Consider the following 25,135-nt stretch of genomic DNA (forward strand, 5'->3'; position numbering starts at 1 on the left):
GAAAGATCCAGTCCTTGTTCTCATCACCCTTGCATTGATTGTTTTGGTATAAAACATGTCCCTTTTCTTAATTTTTGGTAAAGTAATGTTAGCCGAATGAATTAAACAGAAGACTAACCATAGTGATGCAAAACCTTCCTGACCATTAGATTTTCCCTGCAGTTTTCACATGTCAACAATAGCCAGAGGAAGATTGAGGAGTTTAAGAAAACAAAAAACATGGAGAGTGATAATGGTTAATTTGGTTTTTTTTGGGGGGGTGGGGAGAGGCCACATTGGTGATGCTCAGGGCTTACTCCTGACGCTACACCCAGGAATCACTCCTGGTTGTGCTCAGGGACCATGTTGGGTGCTGGGTATCCAACCTGGGTTGGCCATGTGCAAGGCAAGTGCCCTGACCACTGTCCCATCCAGCCCCAGTGAGTACCAATGACTTATAGATGAACCATGAGACTCTAAGTCACATGCTGCATACAGAAGAGCCATAAAAATTACTGGCATACCATCAAATCCGAAAATGTTTTGGGGTGGGGGGTTGTCTCCCGAATGGTGCTAAGAAGGCTTGGGCCCCTCTTGGCAATTCTCTGCCAACAGGACCAGCAGCCCCGTGCAGAGCCCTCGGGTGCAGTGCTGCTCAAGGCCAGGCGTGTTGGCAACTGCTCACCCAGCCGTGATGCTTGCACCTCAGGGGCTCTACGTAGCAATGCCTAGGGGACCACCTGAAGGGTAGTAATGCCTGGGGACCACCTGAAGGGTAGTAGTGCCTAGGGGACCACCTGAAGAGTAGCAATGCTTAGGGGACCACCTGAAGGTGCTAGGGATTGAACCAGGGTTGGCTGCAGGCAAGGAATATGCTGTAACCTCTGTACATCCTCTCTGGGGCCCTAAAATAGTTTCTATATCTGTTTGGGGGTTACACACAACTGTGCTCAGGGTTTCCTCCTGGCTCTGCACTCAGGGGTCATTGCTAATGGTGTTTGAGGAATTATATGGTGTTTGGGAATAGAACCCCGATGAGCCACGTGCAAGGCAAGCAACCTCTCTATTCTACTATCTCTGTAGTCCCAACGTTTTTTTAAAACTGAAGTCCTAAACTTCTTACAAACCAAGCTCACTAGCGATCTGAGATTTGCGTGGACTCAGTCAAGCTGCTTTTGTATCTTTTTGTATAAGCCACTATTACTGTAGAATAATTCTATATGCAGAGATATAAATGACCCAAGAGTTTTATTGTCTTTCTTTTATATAATATGCACTTTAAAATACATTTAGCGTATTTCAAAACCCTCAAAATTTAAAAGTGCATCTAATAGAACATATGTATACTTGATTTGCTAATCAAACTCTCAATTCTTCTTGACTTTTGGAGTATGGCTTGCATGTCCTTCAGCCTTAGACAGCTGCTTACATGTCCCACAGCATAAGCATAAGCAATGAGTGGGGTTCCAGCTCACGGACATGGATTGTCCACCAGAGCCATGGCAGTAACTGTCCGCTGGGAGGGGCCCATCCGAACATCCCGGGGGAGCATGTGCCTTTCACTCAGCACCTCCGCAGTGTCTGCACAGTGACCGAAGAACTCAGTTGTCTTTGAAACATAAGCTGAAAGGCTTGAATTTGGAAATAATGGGCCATGGATGTATTTTCTAGACACATCTTTTCCCTACTGAAGGTAACACCAGGTTGCTGACTGGGAATCATCTGTAGGCTGTTGCTATAAAATTACATTAAAATGCTCAAATTCTTAAAGGCGTAGTTATTTTGCACTGATCCTCGGCATTGCACTAATTCTACTGGGGGGATAGATAGGCTATAAAATGTTTTAATTAACTTTTTTTTTTGTTTTGGGGGCCACATCTGTGTCCAGAGCTTGCTCCTGACTCTCACTAGGGGCCATTCCTGGTGGGGATCAGGGAGCCACAGGAGGTGCAGGGAGTCCACCCCAGCTCAGCAGCATGCAAGGCTAGCACCTTACCTGCCATACTATTATTACGGCCCTGTAAAATGACTTTTACAATTCATGTGTTAATTCTAAGTATGTTAACTATGTATTATTAACATAAGCATATATTTGCATATGCTGTCAATCACTCTACTATATAATAATTAAGATAGTTATAAACATGGTAAAATATCCCAGAGAGGCAAAAAAGTACAATCGAAACAACATCTGCACATGTATTTTCATTGCAGCACTGTTTACAATAGCCAGAATCTGGAAAAAACCCGAATGCCCCAAAACGGATGACTGGTTGAGGAAACTTTGGTACATCTATACAATGGAATACTATGCAGCTGTTAGAAAAAAGGAAGTCAAGAATTTTGTAGTTAAGTGGATGGGCATGAAAAGTTTCATGCTGAGTGAAATGAGTCAGAAAGAGAGAGACAGACATAGAAAGACTGCACTCATCTATGGTATATAGAATATCAGAGTGGGAGACTAATACCCAAGAACTGTAGAAATAAGTACCAGGAGGTTGACCCCATGGCTTCGAGGCTGGCCTCACGTTCCGGGGAAAGGGCAACTCAGAGAAGCAATCACCAACTACATTGTAGTCGAAGGCCATGTGGGGGAAGGGAGTTGCGGGCTGAATGAGGGCTAGAGACTGAGCACAGCGGCCACTCAACACCTTTATTGCAAACCACAACAGCTAGTTAGAGAGAGAGAACAGAAGGGAATGCCTTGCCACAGTGGCAGGGTGGGGTGGGGCGGAGATGGGAGTGGGGAGGGTGGGAGGGACGCCGGGTTTATGGGTGGTGGAGAATGGGCACTGGTGAAGGGATGGGTTCCCGAACTTTGTATGAGGGAAGTATAAGCACAAAAGTGTATAAATCTGTAACTGTACCCTCACGGTGATTCTCTAATTAAAAATAAATAAATTATTTAAAAAAAATAAAATATATTGCTTTATCTGTCTGGGTTCTTTTGGAGTAGACATCCATCCAATGAGGAAATCTAGGTACTCTTCAACTTTAAAGCCAATGCATTTCACTTTCTTACAACTATTTACAACTTAATCCTGAGTGTCTGCAGATAGACTCAGACAGACTCTCAGTCCTTGTCTTTGGACCCTCAAGTTACTGATAAATAATCACCCTCAATAAATGGATGCTCAGTGAGTGGCATGAAAGTCTGCGTTTTGTTTCCTGGTTGGAGTATACTTCTCCGACCACACAGACGGTGTGTTGCAAGTCAGGACAGAGGGAAGAGGGAGGGTCTGGAGCACTCCTCGCTACCTGTGGGGAGGCGATGGTTGGCTTCCCCGAGGCTGCCGTCCTCCTCTGCCTCTCGGCCGTCGCCACAGTCCTGCTTGCCCTCTGCGTGGGGGCTGTAGTGCCGAGGCTTCATCAGCAGGGACTTCCTCTTGTTGACGGGCACACCCAGCGCCTGCTCCTCCGCTCTCCTCTTCCTCACCGTGGGGCACTCGTACGTGGCACTGTGGCGATGGACACAGATTGAGGACTTGGTGAAAACAGTTAACTATTATCTGACGTTTGAGTTGCATAAAGCAGAACCCAGTCTGCGCAAACTTCAGAGCGAAAGTTTCAGGTTAGTCTAATCGGCACTAAAAAAAAAATCCCATCTATTGAATCCACAGTATTTTGTAGATTATATTTTACTGGCTATCCAAAGAGTTAAAAATGAACAAACAAGCAAAAAAAAATTAAAAATAAGACAAACCGTCCCCCCCCCCAAATGAACCAACAAGCAAGCCAAGGGCCCACCCATAACCCTGAGGAAGTACATGTTAATCTGTGGTTTGTTGCAGAACATTAAATACCCAGAAAGGAATGGACTAGATTCGTTAATCATAGCAATCAACCAACGTGAAAAATATACCATCAGATACCAAAAACTGTCTTATATTGAATGAGGTACAAGGTTTTCGATTGTTGAAACTGCTTCTGTCTGCCACAGTTGTGCCCAAAACGTGAGGTGTCCCATGTTGGGTTTTGACAAAAAGAAAGGAATGTAAAGGGAGAAGCAGACTATGAACATTCAATCAGTGGATCTCCAGTCATAAAAAAAAAGACAACCAACCAACAAATAAATAAATCCCATTGGTTGGTTGGTTGATTTATTACTGAAGATTAGCTGATTTGATCAACTGATTTGGTTTTTCATTCCCACCCATTGGGCATGTAGGAGAAACACAAAGAGAAAGATAAATATGAATTTCACAAAAATAATTCTTACTCCTGTTTTCATTTATTTTCCTTTCAAAGTCCTCCTGAGGTTGGCCTTTTAAAAACTGAGATCCTACATGTATTTCTCTTAGAATTAATGTTAATTTCTTCAGGAGTGGATTTAAGACAGACATGCTCTTGTCCAGATCCAAGAAGACCAGCAAGGTTGATTAGCCATGAGTCCATGAGAGATATATTTAATAAGTTCTCTGAGAAAAAAGGAAACTTCCTCAGAGGAGAGAACCCTGGACCCAGAGATACAAGATGTTATACTATTATTTAAAAGATGACTAGTCTATACTATTATGAAATTGATAAAACCTCTAAGTTGTTCTCTTTTAAACACAGGGCAAAGATGATGGCTCAGTAATTCAGGTGCCTATATAGAGTTTGCTCATTAAATCTGGAGATTACGCAGGGTTCCAGCAATAAAAACTCATACTTCAGGGGGCTGGAGCAATAGTACAGTAGGTAGGGCGCTTGCCTTGCACACGGCCAACCCAGGTTTGATTCCCAACATCCCACATGGTCCCCTGAGCACCGCCAGGAGTGATTCCTGAGTGCAGAGCCAGGAGTAACCCCTGTGCATCACCAAATGTGACCCAAAAAAGCAAAAAAAAATCATATTCAAAATGTAATTTAGACCCTCCCCTCCCCACACGGCCATACTCTAGCCATAGAGTTAACTCAATGAATTGACATATAATTATAACAAATATCAACTTCAACGTTTGGATCCAAAAAGTTATATTGTGAGAATGGAAATAACATAGGTAGAAATATTTTTATTTAAAATATTAGTTTAGGGTGTTTGAGCATTGTATAACTGAGACTTTAACCTGAACGCTTTGTAACTTTCCACATGGTGAATTAATAAAAGAATTTAAAAAAATATTAGTTTAACTTAACATAAATAATTGCACTTGCTACTAAGATTGTATGAAGCAACTTAGGGGTATTGGTTGTGTGATGTACAAAATATTGAAGTTTAAAATGACAACTACCTCATCCAAGAGGAAAAATAATTTCTGGATTTGGGAGACAAAGAAGATACTGTCTGGACTCGGCGTGACAGAAACAGGGAGAGGACAGCTCACCCAGGGCCCCTTGGCCTCTGAAACATCGGCCGCTGTAGCCACTACACAATATCACAAACTCTCCCTGGCGCCCTGCATAGATTTATGCAGGCTTGTCTGTCTGTAAATGCATCCTACTTAAAAAAAACATATTATTTATATTTACATAAAATGCATTAGGTTTATACATAACATTAGCTTGAAATTTCACATTCTGTGCATTTCTCCATTGCAAAGTAGCCTTTGCGCAGGCAGCATTTGGAGTGAAAATGAAAGGCTTTATAATAAATATTACCCTTTGTGTGTGCATGGAAAATGTTCCCTTTCCCTAGTTTTCCCTGAGGGCACACTATTTTGGCTTTATTGTGACACTTCACTGTGACATTGCAATGAGGGAAAGCCATGCTTTACATGTCACTGAAAGAAATGCCACAAAATGCTAACATATCTTCTCAAGGTTGCCAGAAATAATTTCCACTGGGTTGTGTTTTCCCATCTGTGGAGCTCTGAAATGTTAAGGAAATAAATGAGCTCTATTATCTATATTTTTCTAGTAGATGAGAAAAAAAGAGAAAAATACACTCAGCCCTGCATTTATTGTTCTATTCAATCAAACTGTTGCTTTAAACATCCAGAGTTCTCCAGGGAACTTTATCAATGCAACAAATACGTTTCGACACCATATTTCATACCTGTGGTTTTGATCATACAAAATATCTTTGAGGATCTGATTTTTAACTGAAATTTTTGGTTACATATTGAAGAAATATATCTATTTACAAACTCGAATACTAACTTGAAATAGGATTGAAAAGCAATTTAGGGGTCGGAAGGATAGTTCAGAGGGTAAGGTACTGGCCTTGCATGCAGCCAAGCTGAGTTCAAGGTCCCCTGAGCCCCACGGGAGTGATCCCTGAGTACAGAGCCAGGAGAAAGCCTTGAGCACCACCAGGTTTGGCCCCAAAACAGATAAATTAAAAAAAAACAATAGAGAAAAACAATTCAATCACTTTAATGATACACTCAATTTTGTAAGTATTTTCAGAAGCTAAATTCATTGACCTTTTGGGTTTCAGAAAAGAGGGCAACTAAAGCAGAAAACTGCATTGCCCCCTATACAAAAAGCACTAGACTTCAAAGCAATTTGGGGACTGATTTTCTATAAAAATGAATTCTCAGTGGAAGTCATCAGAAGACATTGCAATGCATTTTAAAATGTAGGTGTAGCAAATGTCTTCAGAGCATACCTCCAAGAGATAAAACAAAAAAATCAGCAGAGGGGCCGAAGAGACAGCACAGTGGGTAGGGTGCTTGCCTGGTGACCCTGGTTTGATTCCTGGGACCACCGAGGTTCCCTGAGTCTGCCAGGGGTAGTTCCTGAGAATTCTGGGTGTTGCCACGAACAAACAAACAAACAAAAAATCAGCAGAAATTATGAACATCCAAATCTATGATAACTTTTTACACATTCTAACACTTCAATAAAAAATTTATAATGGAGAGTCTTACTTGTTTTTTCACATAGGCAGAAAATTGTACTCATGGTGAGAGGGCAAGAAGTATAAATCTGAATTAAGAATATTGACAGAACAAAACAATAAGAAAGGTATGATGATCAAGGGAAAATAATTATTTTATTTCTAATATATGTATATATAATAATATTCAATGCTATAAATAATGTCTTCAGAGATAAGAAAACACCAGAGAATCTACAGGTATATTTGGCGAACTCATTATAAAAAGTATTTGAATTATTGGGGCTAGAGAAATAGTGCAGAAGGTAAGGTGCTTGCCTTACATGAGGCTGACCTGGGTTCAATCCCTGGTATTCCACATGGTCCCTGTGCAGAGCCAGGAGTAACCCCTCCATATTGTGAGGTGTAGCTCAAAAACCAAAAAAACATATTGAGTGTGTTGAATAAATGAGAAAATTTGAAAAAGAAAACAAATTTGAAGTATAAAGCAGCAATATAAAGTAGAAAAATTTGATCAATACATAAAAATATGAAGTGCTTATGCTTAATCTAGTGAAGCATAAAAAATCTCTATACAACAACTACATTACTGAGAAAGTTATCGACAATCTACATAATTAGCTCACAGAGGTCTTCGTGGAATGCCAGGGCCATGCCGCCATGCCTACTACGTGCTTGAGTCCTAGAGACTCTGCCTGCAAGAAACTTCCTTTCAATGAAACACGTTATTATGGTTATTAATTTTAATCACCCCAGCCTGCACTCAGGGTTCGACCCTCAGGGATCCTTCCCGGGGGAGCTGCGGCTTGGAACCAGGGTCTCTGGCAGAATGGTACCAGAGGCAAGTGCCCCACCTCCTGTGCTCTTTCTCTGGGCCGAAGAGCCTTATTGCTGTATTTAAGCACACTTTAGCATGATGCCCTTGGAGTTTTCAGTATTTTTACTCACTTTTGATAAACTGCTCACTTCTCTTTCTGAGGTCCCTTCTCTGGCACTCTCTGCTATGGATACCCAGGAAATGTACAACAGCTACTCGAAGTTAAACCTCCATGCCTTTATCGGAAACAGGTTCACAATTTCTAGGATCCAAAGGTACCTCAAATGCCACATTTTCTCTCGGCAGTGTAGACTTACAGAGATATGATTTACTCTTGGGGAAGAGAAATGAAACTCTCGAGTGATTTCTCTGAACTCTGCTTGTGACCACACTGCTCTTTCCAGTGTTGTGCCAAGCTATAGTTTGTTCGGTAGTAAACCTATAATTTAAAAGCTTCTCTTCTTACTCATCTCATACATCATCATACGAGTCGTTGCTATTAATCAATGGTTAGTTTGGCGTCATGGAACACTGACTCCATTGGCAAGGTTATTTGATAATACTAGGTTTACAAGAAGTGAGAAAGTTTTCTCTGTAACACCAGAGCTAATGCATGTTTTCCTCTCATTTCATTGACATTATTTTATGAATCATAATTTGCCTAGCATCCACAACATTTTTAATAAAATATTCAACTCATTAAAGTTTCCTAATACTAGCACCATTCCTGTTATTGCTATTAGCGTGTTCTGAATAAAGAGGTCATAGTTAAGAAAAGTCATAATAACTGGTGCAAACATGAACCTGAGAAAATAGCTGTGCTTAGGGAGGTGCACTAACAAGTAACAATCCTGTTACTGCAGAATCTCAAACAACAATGTTTTTTTTTTTTTTGCTTTTTGGGTCACACCTGGCGATGCACAGGGGTTACTCCTGGCTCTGCACTCAGGAATTACCCTTGGCTGTGCTCAGGGGACCATATGGGATGCTGGGATTTGAACCCAGGTCGGCCGCGTGCAAGGCAAACGCCCTACCCGCTGTGCTATCTCTCCAGCCCCTCAAACAACAATGTTTTTAAGTGACCAGCACAACTGATCCTTGAGTCAAAAGTAAGCCTAGCACACAGGTGCATGTGAGTAAAAAAATTTAAAAATGGGGGCCGGAGCGATAGCACAGCGGGTAGGGCGTTTGCCTTGCACGCCGCTGACCCGGGTTCGATCCCCGGCATCCCATATGGTCCCCCAAGCACTGCCAGGAGTAATTCCTGAGTGCAAAGCCAGGAGTAACCCCTGAGCATTGATGGGTGTGACCCAAAAAGCAAAATAAATAAATAAATAAAATAAACAATACCAATTGTAAAAAAAAAATTTTAAAATGCCTTTAAATTGCCTATAGACTTCTAAACATAATTTTCAAGTGTTTAGTTACAGCTTATCCATTTAATACACAAATAACTTATTGGGTTCTTTGGTAGAATAATCTGAAGAATCATAGGGATTTTCCCAAAAGAATCTGGGGACCCCCCCAAGAGATATGACAGCAGGAAAGGACATATCTTTGCATATGGACAACACGGGTTCGAGTCTCCGGCACTCTCCATGAGGCCTCAAGAATTATGAATGACTCTCAACGCAGAGCCAAACTAAGCCCTGAGCAGCACCAGAGTGACCCCCAACAAAAAGAAAGCAAAGATGAAAATAGGAAGGAAATATAAGGATACACTGAGAAAACTGTAGACAATGGTTCTGTGGACTTTAGGGTCTGGACAGTGGAACAAGTCAGAGCTAGTATAGACAGGAAGGGGGGTTGCTGCTGTTTTCTAGTAAATAAAGTCTTTGTAAAAATTTGAATTTGATAAAGGCACGGCTATTGTATCTGTTAAATAATACTTTAAAGCCCATTTTAAAGAAGGATCTGGGGCCACCCCTGGTGATGCTCAGGCTTACTCCTGGCCCGGCACTGGGTCACTGCTGGCAGGACTTGGCGTGCGTCTGCAGTGCCAGGATCACATCTGTCCAGCGAGGCAAGGAAAGTTTCCTGCTCTCCCCACTCCGCCCGCAGTGCCTGAAATACTTAGTGCAAAAACATATGCTGTCTTACGTTAAGCTTTCCAGGTCGAATCAAACTGAAAGTATTAAGAAAAGCTAAGTGTGATATTTTGACACAACTGGAACACACAGTAAAAGGCACGTTGCCTCACCAAAATAATCATATTAGAGAAGGTTTTCAAAATAAACCTAGCTTGGAAAAATTTTGAGTATAATATCAATTTAGCTGACCTATAATATGTTCTATTACATATTATGATACATATATTGATCAATATATTAATTTATTCATATATTATATCTAGTAATAGAAATAAATATGGTCTAATAATAATTCTATCATGAAAACTCAAGTGCATTTTAGAATTCAGTTAAAGTGATCTTTTTTACTTTAGTCAATACTCTGATTTTTTTAACTTGGATTTCATATTCCTAGTTGGAACAAAAACACAAAATAAAATAATAAAGCTTTAAACATAAACATTTCATGATAAATATAGTAGGTCTAAAAATAATTTACTTTTTTTTTTCTTTTTGGGTCACACCTGGTGATGCACAGGGGTTACTCCTGGCTCTGCACTCAGGAACCACCCCTGGCGGTGCTCAGGGGACCATATGGGATGCTGGGATTTGAACCCGGGTCGGCCGCGTGCAAGGCAAACGCCCTACCCGCTGTGCTATCACTCCAGCCCCCAATTTACTTTATTTTTATAAACTCTTACTATATAACATTTTCATTTTTCTATTTAAAAATACTTAGTGTGGCCTCTTTAATTTCCTAGTCCAGTATTTTATATAATTGTATAAAGCAATTGTGCTTCTGGATGAAATTTTGTTAGCATAATATGCTTACAAAACAGTTAAGCTAAAGTATGTAAATTAAAAAATCAAATGATGTGACCTCATCATTTTCTTTTCCATATTTAACTGGAGAACAAAAAATCCCACTAATTTGAAAAGTTATGTGAATCTCTCTCTTCACTGTTGCATTATTTGCAATAGTCAATATGTGGAGAAAACCCAAGTCCCCACTGACAGATGTATGGGTGACAAAGGACAGAGGAATACTACTCAGCCATAAAAAATACTTTGCCATTATGGACAACACAAATGGAACATGAGGCTACTGCGCTGAATAAAATAAGTTAGCTAGAGAAAGACACATGCTGTTGAATTCCCCTCCTATATAGAATACAAAGAAAGAAAGCAAACGAAGGAATCTTCAGTACACTAAATGGCAGCCTAGTGGTCCCCGAGGGGAAAGGCGTTGGTGGTGGGGGAATGGATAAAGGGTGTCAGCTGTGTGAATGATGCTAAGTGGAGACTGGATTTTTCATGGAGGTTACATTGCAGTGTTAGTACATGCCGGAAACTTGGAACCTACAAGGGAAGAATCAGTGTCTGTACAGCAATGGAAATTTATTAAAAATATCCCCACCCCCCAAAAAATTGACATAGGCACTGCTTCTGTTGGGTGTTAGAATGTGTCCTGCACCTCCCACCCACACCGTTCCCTCCCTAGCTGGGCCGACAGACCTCAATTTACTACCAGGAAGGAGGCAGCCACACTGACTTCAGCTTTTCCCTGTGAAAAGAAAAAGGGGAACCTCAACTTGGAAAGAACCTCCAATCTAAAATGTGAAAAGAAGAAAAGGTACTTCACGTTCAAGTATCCTCAATATTTTACAGTCACCCTCAAGAACGGTGCATACAAGATTTAGACTCCCTACTGGAGTGATAGCACAGCAGGTAGGGTGTTTGCCCTACATGCAGCTGACCCGGGTTCGATTCCTCAGCTCCTCTTGGAGAGCCCAGCAAGCTAGCGAGACTATCCTGCCCGCACAGCAGAGCCTGGCAAGCTACCCGTGGCTTGCCAAATGCCAAAGACAGTAACATGTCTCACAGTGGAGATGTTACTGGTGCCTGCTCCAGCAAATCAATAAACAATGGGACAACAGTGCTACAGTGCTACTTAATCAACATCCTATTTTATTTCATGTGACCCAAGTCTGTTAGCCTTCTGAGGCCTGATATCCTTTATGTCCTTCCGTGACTTCATGCCTTACTTATACTTTAGATGTGTTTGTAGCACAGTGCACAGAACTCCAGGAGCTCACTTATATTTGTCATGATCGTCTAGGCGCTGGAAAAGGAACCCTCCCAGACACACTTCTAAGAAAAGAAGAAACGATTCACTTTGTAATGGAAGCTGTAATTCAAAGAGAATTTTGGTTATTTAACTATAAAGAATGAGAACTTTTAATTTCAATGATGGCTGCTTACTTGTATGCGGCATAATCTCGACACACTGGTAAACCCCCTCAGAAGTTCCTGTTGGCTCTCATTTTTGAGTGAGAGCAGAACAGGATGATGGTGACTGTGAAACAGCTGCCCTAAAGGTACTCCTTCACAAAAGCAACCAACGCAACTCATAGCTAATTTGTCATGTGAAAAATCTCAGGATCTTATGAAGTGACCACACAAGTCAGGGTAGAAAAAGGGGTATTGTTCATAACCTACCTCCTTAACTTTATAATTTCTATTGAGATAATGTTGACTTACAAAACTAAACATTTTAGGGATACAATATTATATCCCTTTGATGCATGTTGCCTTATCACAAAACTGCAGACAACCTACAAGGAAATGATCTCTATTGTGTGTCATATCCGAATCTTTCAAATACCAAGTTCTCATTAATAGCTGTTAATGTAGACACATCTTATTCATAGAAATAATCTTACTAACTCCCAAAATACAAATCACTAGTAATAATTGCTATCCTATAATTGGAGTTTCTCCGACAGGCCCAACACTCGATCAGGACCACCCGAGGTGAGAGTGAATGTCGTGGGGCTCTGTAGAAAGCTCAGGAAACACTGAGCCCTGGCTAGTCATGCAGGGAGTGCGGTATAGGTGTCCTGGGCTCTCGTATGCACATGTAGAGTATAAATTTGAAGGAGTAAAAGTGAAGGAGAAATCATAGGGGCAGAAGGACGAGAGGGAGATAGAAAGAGGGAGGGAGGAAGAGAATGTGTCTGTGTTTCAGGGGGTGGGGCAAACAAACAGTAGGAATGGAAGACACTGGCACAACCTCAAGAGGGGAAGAGGAGGAGACACAGGCCATAGAATGAGGCACACACACACACACACACACACACACACACGGTAGGAGAACAAAACTGGCACTCTTAGACACGCAGAACTTGCCCAACTAGCAAGAGTAATGCGCTATTAGTTTTACTTTTTAAATTACTTTGATAAAACACTTTTGAAGACATGTGGCCGTTTCATGACTGCTCTCATAAATACCAATTTTACTCCTTGACATTTCCCTGAATGCATATATTTGGCTCATCAATCTAGAATCTGCTCCACTTCCACAGATACACACAAGGTCTCTGCTCTGAAAAATAGTGTCTGAGCTCGGATACGCTTCCTTCTCAATTTCACCAGAACACCATGACTCATTTAACACAACTTGCCTCTATACTGGAGCCGTAATTATTTACTATTTATTTATTGCTTTTTATTTTATTTATTTATTTTTGGCACATTGAGTACACCACAGGTAGCTTGCAAGGCTCTGCTGTGCGGTCAGGATACTCTCTGTAGCTTGCTGGGCTCTCCGAGAGGGACAGAAGAATCAAACCCAGGTTGGCCACATGCAAGGCAAACGCCCTGCCTGCTGTGCTATTGCTCCAGTACAACAAGTCTCACGATGGAGACATTACTGGTGCCTGCTCGAGCAAATTGATGAACAACAGGATGACAGTGCTACAGTGCTACTTTGTTTTATTGGGAGGGGGGCTTACAAGTGTTATTTAAGGAGCCTGGGCCCCTCCCTGGTGATTTTCAATCAACCAGGTTTGCAGTTCCATGCAAGGGTCCACGGCTGTGGCTTTGCTCAGGCCCTGTGCTGTGGGGAATTCTCTAAGCTACCCTAGCAACTCCAACAGGCTTGCAGGGCCACATTACTAGCTGTGCTCGGGATTAAACTGGGGCCAACCGCATGCAGGCACACGTACTAATGCCGGTACTCCTAGCGCATTCCTAGCGTCACTGATTTTCAGATACTTCTTTTATTTAGGTGCTGTGATTTACAAATGTGTCCACAGAACTAGAGCAATGGTACAATGGGTTGGGAACTTGGATTTCACGGGGCCAACCCAGGTTTGAGCCCTGGTACCACGTAAGGGTCCCTTGAGCTTTCTGGGGTGATGCCTGAGTGCAGAACCAGGAGTGAGCCCTGAGCACTGCCAGGTGTGGTCTAAAAAGCAAAGAAACAAACAAACCAACAAAGAAGCGTCCATAATAGAGTTTCACGGACCCCCTGTTCCAACTCCACAGCCACCAGAGGCATACTTAAAAGGAAAGTCAGGGCCTGGGAGAAAGCCCAAGAGGCTCTGCATTCCAGAGACCCAGGATCAATCTCCAGTGCCACATAGTCTTAGGAGTGACCCCTGAAGTGTCCAGCCAGGAATAGTCCTAACAACATCTGGGCCAAACTTCACCCCACAAAATAAAATAAAACAAAATAATAAGAGAAACAAGTGTTAAAATAATGGAGTATTAAATTAGTAGGAACTACCTACTTAGCTTGAAATAATATTAGCTTGAAATAACTATGCATCCATGAATGTTATCTCTCTGTATGAATCTGTGTAAACATACATATGGATATACAAACATCTTCGAAATGTTTTCATGGACAAGCAGTCAACCCACTGAATCATAAATAACTTGTTTGTTTCAGGTGTCTTTAATTTAGTAGTATGCAACTGAAAATGAGACTTCCACACATCACTTCCTGTAACACAGTCCCTTCCTTCCAGGTGAAGCCGGACCTTTTCCCCACCCTCCACGCCTACCTGCCCTCTCTGACCCACCTGACCCACCACTAAGTCAGGAAACAGGTCATAACACATTTCTGCTCTCTCTATCCCGGGCACTTATCGACATCACAGATGCCCCAACATCTACATTCACTAGTGAGGTAGAAATAAGGTAGAAAGAATCGATTGATTTGCAGTTCTTGCGTCCCAGTTTAATACTCCATTGTGTCACCTCAAAAACCCATACTATAGTTCAGAATATTGTACAACTGGGAATTCTGGAGAACATCAAAGCATGAACCCACATTCTGTAAACAGGATATTGAAAAGCGTTTACACAATCCCAGAGACTCAATGCTTCAGGGCACGGGTGAGCTCAGGCCAGACTTCACCATGCCATCCATACACCAGTCGCTGGACTTCTGGGAATTCTCCTTCTAAGGATTATTTATAAGAATTTTACCTCAGGGGCTGGAGTGATAGCACAGTGGGGAGGGCATTTGTCTTGCATGCGGCCGACCCAGGTTCGATTCCCAGCATCCCATATGGTTCCCCCCGAGCACCACCAGGAGTAATTCCTGAGTGCATGAACCAGGAGTCAGCCCTGTGTATTGTCCAGTGTGACCCAAAAACCAAAAAAAAAATTTACCTCAGTTAAAGAGATTATAAGATTGGAAACCAATTTTCACAATCCAAGAGATAGAACAGGGTTTGAGACACCTGTTTTTACATGTGGCCAACCCAGGTTCTATTCCTGGCACCCTGTATGGTCCCCAAAGCACGGCTGACGTGATCCCTGAGCACAGAACCAGAAATAAATGCTAAGCGCCCCTAGGTGACCCAACAATTGTCAGCTTAGTCTAAGTTGTCAAGACATCACTCTACACCTGTTTTAGAGGAAACTGACTGAACATCAAAACATTAATTCATGAAAAAAACACAAAATCATAAAAGTTAAAGACCTTTTATTCTTAGAGCAGAAGCTTTTCTTCCCTAAATGGTTTGTCATTGCTCATAAAAGCACGGGGCAATCTTGTTAAATAATGGCAAGTAAAGATTAGTTTGAAGTAAAGGGGAACATTGATCTTTATGCAGTCTCAAGGGACTATATGCATTCTAATCCATCCTTTCTCATTTGACACCCAACCAGCAAATCCCTGAAGAGCTAGCTATTCAAGCTCAACTCATCTTTACACAGTACTTGCTTTCTCTGTATAGCAGTTCTCAGGCAGATGCAGTCACATTCTTTCAACTGCCAGTTAGAGTCAGCACATTGCTCCATCGTGCTCCCTTGCTTAAATCTATTTGATAAGAATGATCACACTGTGTTTAAATGACCTTTAGACTATTTTCTGAGGCCAGAGAGCTTGCATAGGAGTTCAGGGGCTTGTCTCACACATCACTTATCCTGGTTCGAATCTTCAGCATCCCATATTGTCTCCTGAGCATCACCAGGTGTGATGCCTGAGCAGAGAGCCAGACTAAGCCCTGAGCACAGCTGAGTGTGGCCCCCCACAGAACAAGACAAGTGTCTTGTCTGTCAAAAATCGTGAGTTTCAGTCTTACACCGGTGCTTTCTCTGCTTGCTAGCCCCTAATACAAGAGGCAATGTTCTAGATGTTGGAGATATTGTTGATGAAATAAAAAAGATAGTTTTTGCTTTTAGAAATGGACCGGGCCATGAAAAGAGATAGATGAGGAACCAGCTAAATAAGCAGTAGAATTGGACAGTTCAGGACTTTTGGTTTTGTTTATGGATCACACCCGGCAATGCCACTGGCTCTGCACTCAGGAATCACTCCTGGCAGTGCTCAGCAGGAGGTTGGGGTTGAACTCGAGCTGGTGACATGCAAGGCAAACGCCCGACCCACTGTATTATTGCTCCAGCCCTGATTTTTTAAAGTATAAAAATAATATAGGGAAAGGTAACATCAGAGGAGTAGGGATTTAGGATCTTAAGAGTTAAGGGTAGAAAGCCTACTTAACAAGGAGGCACTTGAGTAAAAGGTTAGTCGCAAATGAGAGACAGAGATACCCTGACATGGAGGAGTATCTCCGCAGGCTACGGGAAGGGCACGAAAGACCTGGGTTTGTAAGGGAAAGTGGAGAGATTGAGAGATCAGTGTGGAGTTCTTTACCTTTTCCTCTGAGAAGAAATTCCACTGCAGGGTTTGGAAAAAGGAGTGATATTATATCACTTTAAGAAAACCTTTCTGGCGGCCTTAGAAAACCAGCTGTAAGGCCGAAAGAACAGTTAACCTGGAAGGGAAGCTGGAAAGAAAGTTACTAGAATCGTTTAGGTGGGCAATCTTGGTTCAGGATTAGACTTGTATGGAGGCATGAGAAATAATCAGATTATGGTTTTATCTTAAAAACTGATGTATTGGAATGATAGGAGAGACTGGGTTATAGGGTCATCATCATCATCATCATCATCATCATCATCATCATCATCATCATCCCGTTGATCGTGGAATTTCTTGAGCGGTTTCAGTAATGTCTCCATTCGTCCTAGCCTGAGATGTTAGGAGCCTCTCTTTACTTGTCACTGGGAATATAAAGAGAGGCTTCTAAAGAGAGGGCTATAGGGTGAACTGAGAGAATTCCAGGAGTGCTCCAAACCCTTCGCACTCTCTGTGTACTAGTGCAAAAATAGTGGAAATCTAAGGACGTGTCTGTTTTCTATCATGCTGGAATTTTTATTTTGAATGTGTGAAGTTTGAGATCCTGTTTCTGGCTGCGTCTGGAAATGCTAGCCACACAGATACTGCGTCCAGGAAAGAGTGAGGACGCCAACGTCTCTACCTTCGGATGTATCGTAAGCCCAAGGAGAGCCCTAGGGATTCCTTAGACAAAGCGGCAGCCCAGGGGATGGTAGTGGGATTGTTCAGTGCTAAAGGAGCCCAGAGAATAAGAATAAAAGGAAATGGGGGACTTTGTAGAGTCGGGTAACTAAGAGTTTATAAAACTTAAAAAAAAACACTTTTTTTAAACTAATGATCTTGGGGAGTGTCTGTTGGGAGAAACTCAGGGCTCAGAGTCTTGGAGATCATTGTGTGATTGTAACCCAAACATGAAAGTTTGTAACTGTCTCACGGTGATTCAATAAAAAATAATAAAAAAAAACACTCTGCAGGACCGCTTCTATCAAGACCTCAGACAGGGTCCCGGGGCTTCAGGAGTGATGGAGAAGCCTGGCTGGGGGCTGAAATTCTCTGCAGCTTCACAGAGCCAGAGCCTGGCGCCCGGAGGAGGCTCCAGCCTTCCCGGCCTGCTCCCCTGCCCGACTTGGAGCGGAGCCCTTGAGCGGGACTCTCCACCCTTCCCCGGGCAGCCACCCCCAGGAGGCTCCCACAGAGGGAGTGGGGCTTGCGCTCAAATCTCAGAGCAGTCAGCAAGCACCCCTGCTCTGAGCTCGCCCTTCCCTGCAAAGCTCTCAACCACCCGCCCGGGCCTTCCACTTCTCCGAGTGCTTCTGCGTCTGGCAAAGTTCCCATTTATGATCTGTGATGCACGGCTGTCATACAAGTAACTCAGAAGTGGGCAGGATGCTTTTCCATTCCGATTTGCTCTCTCTTTTCAACTGGTATTGATGAAAAGGGACCCACGTAGAGTTAACTAGGAGAGAATCTTGCTTTATATTTGATTGTATATTTGCATAGGCAGATTCTTACTGACAGTTTAAAATTAATCAGAAAGACCTATTGAAAGTGTAGGCTTATTTATAATTGTACCATGCAAATTTTACTGGCTAAAGAGAGCCTTGACTCAAGTGCCACCAATAAGGGATGATTTTTAAAATGAGATGAAAAAGTTTCAGACACTTTGAAGATAGTTGTAGAAACTACATTAAATTACATATTGAAAATTTATGTGAGCATCAAATAATATAATTATGTAGCACTGCACTGTAGCACTGTCATCCCATTGTTCTTCGATTTGCTTGAGCAGGCACTAGTAATGTCTCCATTGTGAGATTTGTTGTTACGGTTTTTGGCATATTGAATACCCCACGGTTAGCTTGCCAGGCTCTGCCGTGTGGGCGGGATACTCTCGGTAGCTTGCTGGGCTCTCCGAGAGGGACGGAGGAATCGAACTTTGGTCGGCCACATGCAAGGCAAATACCCTACCCGCTGTACTATCGCTCCAGTCCAATATAATTATAAATAAAACAATTTTATATTAAATAAAAACTTAAGCAAAAAACTTAAGCAAACCTTAAATGAAAACTTGCAGAATGGCTTTTTAACTACACTACTTATTCATAAAACAAATGCTGGTGAGTGGTGTAAATAAAGTATTTTTAAAATAACATTATTACCAGGGAGGACGTTACTGGTGCCCGCTCTAGCAAATCGATGAAAACTGGGATGACAGTGCTACAGTGCTACTAGGGAGGACTGAAATGGAGAAAATAAAACATGAATAAAATAGATTTATTGTCCTTAAAAAGTTGGGGCTGGAGCGATAGCACAGCGGGTAGGGCATTTGCCTTGCATGCAGCCGACCCGGGTTAGATCCCCGGCATCCCATATGGTCCCCCAAACACCGCCAGGAGTAATTCCTGAGTGCAAAGCCAGGAGTAACCCCTGAGCATCGCTGGGTGTGACCCAAAAAGCCAAAAAAAAGGTTGATATAGTCTCAAAAAAGACTGAATTCTATATAACTAGCTTAAGATTGGGGGTACTTTTTCTCTTGGGGGGCTTGTGCCTCCTAGATACTCTCAGCCACCCAGGCTGTTGGGCTGGTGCAGTTTGGGACCTGAGGTAACAGGGGCCACCAGGACCCCACAAGTGGTTCTCAGGGGTCTCTCAGGCTTCCTCCTACGAGTCTCAGCACCACCTACATCCGAGGTGGTGCCGGGGATCAGGCCAGGGCCGGAGGGAGCACACAGGGCATGCACTCTAGCCCTGTGCTCTGTTTCCAGCCCCAGTAAACTCTTCCTTATTTTGTTGGCTCTCAGCCCCATGAAACTTGAAGGGGCAGCACCTGCTTCATGTGAGTGGGGAGGTAAATGGGTTAATAAAAAAAGAGTAAGAATACAAAGTCATAGTTTCTTCAAAATATGTAAGAAAAAACATGCTTTGAGTAGACAACAACAAAAAAGTGTTAATCTGTAGGATAACACTAGGTTTGTCCTTTCAGCCTTGCTGCAGGGAACTTAGTTTACCTTAAAGCAATGTCCTTTCTGTATGGACACAGGAAGACAGTTAATATTATGCTTTGTAACTTGGGAGTTGATTTACTCCAATAACATTTACTCCTGGGCATCTGCTTTCTTGACTCAGTTGCCCTTAGTTCCTAGCATCCCCAAAGCAGGGTCCCAACGAGAGACGGAATGGACTCAGGGCAAGCTGTGAGCTACTCTGGCATCAAAATGGGCCAGGCCAAAGCGCCACAATGCTCAACTATAAGTTGAGAACATGGTCATAGACAAATGCTGTCATGATCCAAAAGTAACAATGAGACTAGGACCCTGCTGGGGTTAGGAAGACTAACCTGACCTGAGGAGTATGGCCTGGAATATATAGTGAATGTCCTCAGAAAGAACCAAACTTTAAGTCTGATATATCTCTTACTGTGCCCATATAGAATGACATTGCTAGAAATATTAGAAGTAAATTTACTATAACTATTTAAGCAGATTACTAGTTGAGGAAGGAAGAAATCGACACACCCTTGTTTGGATCCTGCCCTTGAGCAGATCTCCTAGTAATCTGGAGTAATCTCCTTAGATAAGATTTTGTTAATCACCTGGAGAAATGGTCTTACCCCTCTTTGTTGATTTGTTAATGTTCAACCTACCTTTGTGTCACCACCCTATGTGATTGCTATATAAACTAAGACTGTAAGCAGGAGGGGGCAGAGGCAAGACAGAAGATGCAGAGGCAAGACAGAAGGGCAGAGGTAAGACAGGAGCAAGGAGAAGAGACAAAAGTGGAGAGAAGAAACGGAGGCAAGACAGAAGACACAGGAGAAGACACAGAAGCAAGAGGGAAGACACAGAAGCAGAGACAGAGAGAGGTCAGAAGAGACCAGAGGAGAGACCACAGAGACAGAGACAGAGATAGACAGACAGAAGAGAGCACAGCGGCACACACAGAAGCAGAGCACAAGGAGGAGCCATCCCAATCCGGTCCATACACAGCGGCTTGAGAGCACCAAACTCGAGTGGCGAGAGAGAGATCGCTGCCTTGAGAGTCCGCAAACAACAGAACACAACACACACATCATCACCCCCTCTCGAGAGCACATCTTTGTAATTTTTTTACATTAGTAAACCTGAAAGGTCAATATGATAGGGGGTAATCTTAAAGACGAGTACAAATCTCTTATGGGAAATGATTGAGGGATGGACTTTTATCAGGAGTATCACTGTATCACTGTCATCTCATTGCTCATTGATTTGCTCGAGCGGGCACTAGTAACGTCTCCATTCGTCCCTGTCGCCTTCAGGGTCAGAGGAATGAGGTCCATTATTGTTACTGTTTTGGGCATATCAATATGCCGTGAATAGCTTGCCAGGCTCTGCCATGCGAGATTCTTTTATCAGGAGTAGTCCCTAACAAAGTAAAAATGGAAGGAATACTTATAAATACAAAACTTAGATGTTTTCTTGGGTATAAATTTTTTGTCAAAAAATTACGGAAGGTGACATTTAAAAATTTTTGTTTTCTCTTTTAATAAGGAGAAAATAAACAGAAAAAGATTATTTAAGGGGAAAAAACACAGAGATAGTGGGGCTGAGGGATAGTACAGCAGGCAGTATGCCTGGCAAGTATGTCTGGATTTGACCCCCAGCACCCCATTGGGTCCCCAGAGAACCACTAGGACTGACCCGAGTGCTGAGATAGGAATAATCCCTGAGCACTGCAAGGTATGTCCCCCCCCCTCAAAAAAAAAAAGAAAGAAAGAAACCCCAAATGGGCTAAAGGTAGTAAAAGAGAGATTCAAAGGCAAAACTGTAGTTGGTCACATCCTTTAATATGGGAGGTTCTGGGCTCTGGTGGGGGTGAGGTGAGGTGACCATGTACCCCAAGACTGTGTATTAGCACCATTGTAAATACATTACAGAAACTGTAGTCAACGTTTAAAATGTGCTTTGGAGATGGGGCTAAGTAAAGCAAACGGTTTAGCTGTGGCTTAGGAGGGGCACTGGGATGAGTGAGAGAATTCAGAGGCCAGAACGGAAAGTGCTGTGAGAAGAAAAGTCTCATTGCTCAAGAAGGAAGCAAGACTTGACATTCGAGCAGTTCTCCAAGATCGCACAGCTTGTCACCGAAAGAACTCGGAATCTCGGGCTGCTATGAACCCAGGGCTTACCCTACCTCGCAAACCTGTCCCTTAAAAGTGAGGATTTGCATTGGCATTGAGAAGTCATCTGTTGTGAGGGAAATTTGAAAATGAAAGCATATGATATTTTGGTTGTACAGAGCTTATTTGTCAGCTAATGGGACATGCTTATCTTAGTTCACACTTTAAGCAAGAAAAAAATATTAGATTCAAGAAACATGTTTGCAAACACTTAATACGATTGAAGTAGGAGCTCAAATGGGTATAGTTTTCAACAAAGATAATAGCAAGCCATGAAATGATTTCCTGATAATTAAATTAAAGCTTATGCATTCCTTCTCGGAGGACTAAGAAAGAAGTGATGTTAGCTGATACTGTGCTTAGAAACCCTCAGAGCACGCTGAGGTTAAAGGAGAGATACCAAAAGGAACAAATGTCTAGGAAATGCCTGACAACGTCAAAAGAAACCTTATAATTATTGGTTTACAATAAATTTAAGTGTATTAAATAGAAATGCAAATAATCATTAGCACTAACTCAAGAATTCATAGATAATAATCATTGCAAAATAACGCGTACACCTGACTTTTCTAATAACCCACACCATTAAAAACTAGCAATGGTGAGAAAAGCTTTCCTAACTAAGGACTAAGTCTAAAATAGTCCATCTTAAATATGTATGGAAGTTAATGTAGCTCAGACATCTCCAATTGCAAATTTAAGAAGTCTGATGTGGGTCTGGGTCTGGTATCTTGTATTTCTAATAATCATTCCAGGCAATGTCCACCATGCTGATGTGTTAAGAGACCAGGTTATAGGGTTCAACTCAGATCCTTGAGTTGAAGGAAATAGAGCAACAGTGATATTAATAAATCCTTCCTTGAGTTTAGGATATTGACACAATTAATTCTCTCTACTAGAATATCTGGACTGGAGCGATAGCACAGCAGGTAGGGCATTTGCCTTGCATGCGGCTGACCCAGGTTCGATTCCTCTGTCCTTTTAGGAAAGCTCGGCAAGCTACCGAGAGTATCCCGCCCACCGGGCAGAGCCTGAAAAGCTACCCATGGCATATTCGATATGCCAAAAACAGTAACAACAAGTCTCACAATGGAGACATTACTGGTACCCGCTCGAGCAAATCGATATGCAATGTGACAACAGTGCTACAGTGCCACTAGAATATCTACTGCTGTACTGATATAGAAGAAGCAATCAATGAATAAATATTAAATGAAATACTCATTCTTCAATCAAGAGCAGCAAATTCTGTAACCTAAAGGAATGTTATAGATAAGAAAAGCAAATGACGGAAAACTCATCTCCATGAGTAAGCTCTGTAGGTGTGAAAGGCTCAGTGCAAGTAAATTTTCACATGCAATGCAAAGTGGTGACATTTTGCCAGTTTATTTTTAAATGTCCATATTTGGGACTGGAGCAATAACACAGCAGGTAGGGCACTTGCATTGCATGTGGCAATATGGGTTTAATCCCTTGCACCCTATTCTCACCTCGAGTGATCCCTGAGCACAGAGCCAAGTGTAAGTCTTGAGCACTGCTCAGTGTTGCCTCCACCCCATAAAAGTCTATATTTTAGACACAAGAATGACTTAGACTCATTGATCCATTGGCTGATGTAGCCTGACAACATTCTTTTGGTGATACTCAAAAACAGAGGAAAAGTTAAATATGGTAAGTATGATGAAAGTTAAATATAACACATTTTCTTATTTCTGTTTTCCCCTCAGGGACTTCACTCTGTAGCCTATTCTTTATAATCCTCATAGCATTTTTCTGTAATATGGATATTATGATTTAAAAATCTATGTATTGCTATAAAAGGGCTGTAGATCAGTGGAACAGAATAGAGAATCCAGAGGTAAGCTGAGACCAATTAATTTCTGACAAAGGATGCAAGAACATGAATATTTCATTTCAATACATGGTATCGGTATAACTGAGCAATATTTAAATTAAAATCAAAGAAATTACTACTATCTTAGACCACACTCTATTAAGTAAACAATGGATTAGTGACTTGGATGTAGGATTAGTGACTTGGATGTAGAAAAGACATAAAACTGCAAAGTTAGAAGAATACGTGGATTAAAAAAAAGTCCTCTAAGAGATCTGCATGATAATGGTATTTATCTGACACCAAAATCGAAAGGACCAAGTGAAAAAATAAACAAGCAGGACTACATCAAACAAAAATGTTCTGTACAACAAATAAATCATCAAAAACTCAGAAAACACTACTAAAGTTTCAGTAAATTTGGACATCAAAATCATAAAACTAACACTATTGTAAAAATGTCACTTAAATGATAATAATTTTTAACCCAATTTATAAATGGGCAGAGGAAAGACACAGATTTTTCCACAAGTGGCATACTTTAGGGTATTTAGACCACATGCACAATGAAATCATTGGCGCCTTGGATGTAAGAGAGACATAAAACCATAAAGCTAGAAGAAACCATGGATGGAAAGGTCCTTGCAGAGTTCTGCTTTGGAACTGGAGAGAGAGTGCAGGAGTAGGACACTCCCCTTGGACATGACCTGGGTTCAATCTCTCGCATCACATGTGAACCCCTCTGTCCCTCCAGAAGTGATCCCGGAGCACAGAGCCAGGTGTAAGCTCTGAGCATGGCCAGTTGTTGTCCTCACCCCCAAAAGACTACATTTTAAAAATATTTAAAAATAAGCTCAACATTACTAATCATTAAGAAAATTAAAACCAAAACCCTGGGAGATATTACCTGATCATTGTGAAAATGGATATTATCAAAAGAAATTTATTCATAAAGATATGAAAAAGAGGGATTGTAAAGTAACATCAGTGGAAGTGGAAACTGGTGCCATCACAATGGAAAACAGCATAAGAGGTTCCTAAAAACATTAGAAGTAGAACTAGACTATGATCCAGTAAGTGCATTTATCTGAAGAAAATGCAAACACTAACTTGAAAAGAAAGCTACACACTCATATTCATCTCAGCATTATTTAAAATAGTTAAGATATGGAAATAATCAAAATGTCTATTAATGAATGAATACATTTAAAATTGTGAAACACATATGGAATGGAATTTTATTCATCTATAAAAAAGAATAAAGTCCTTCCATATGCAAAAACAAAGATAGACCTCTATAACATTTTAATAATTGAAAGGGTCAGATAAAACAAGAGAAGAGGAGGAGGAGGAAGAAGAAGAAGAAGAAGAAGAAGAAGAAGAAGAAGAAGAAGAAGAAGAAGAAGAAGAGGAGGAGGAGGAGGAGGAGGAGGAGAAGGAGGAGGAGGAGGAGGAAGAAGAGGAAGAAGAGGAAGAAGAAGAAGAAGAGGAAGAGGAAGAAGAAGAAGAGGAAGAGGAAGAAGAAGAAGAAGAGGAAGAAGAAGA

At 41.7% G+C, this 25,135-nt stretch overlaps 1 protein-coding gene across 4 annotated transcripts in view; it reads right to left on the reverse strand.

The window, feature by feature from the left end:
- ST18 (ST18 C2H2C-type zinc finger transcription factor) overlaps nucleotides 1–25,135 on the reverse strand; it is a 147,398-nt gene that overhangs the window by 74,623 nt on the left and 47,640 nt on the right. For all 4 annotated transcript variants that reach the window (XM_055128756.1, XM_055128757.1, XM_055128758.1 and 1 more), the window contains exon 5: nucleotides 3,238–3,437. In XM_055128756.1, coding sequence (XP_054984731.1) covers nucleotides 3,238–3,437 — 200 coding nt within the window. The remainder of the gene's footprint in view (nucleotides 1–3,237; nucleotides 3,438–25,135) is intronic.

Source organism: Sorex araneus, chromosome 2 (assembly GCF_027595985.1).
Source record: "Sorex araneus isolate mSorAra2 chromosome 2, mSorAra2.pri, whole genome shotgun sequence".
NCBI classification, from domain to species: domain Eukaryota; kingdom Metazoa; phylum Chordata; class Mammalia; order Eulipotyphla; family Soricidae; genus Sorex; species Sorex araneus.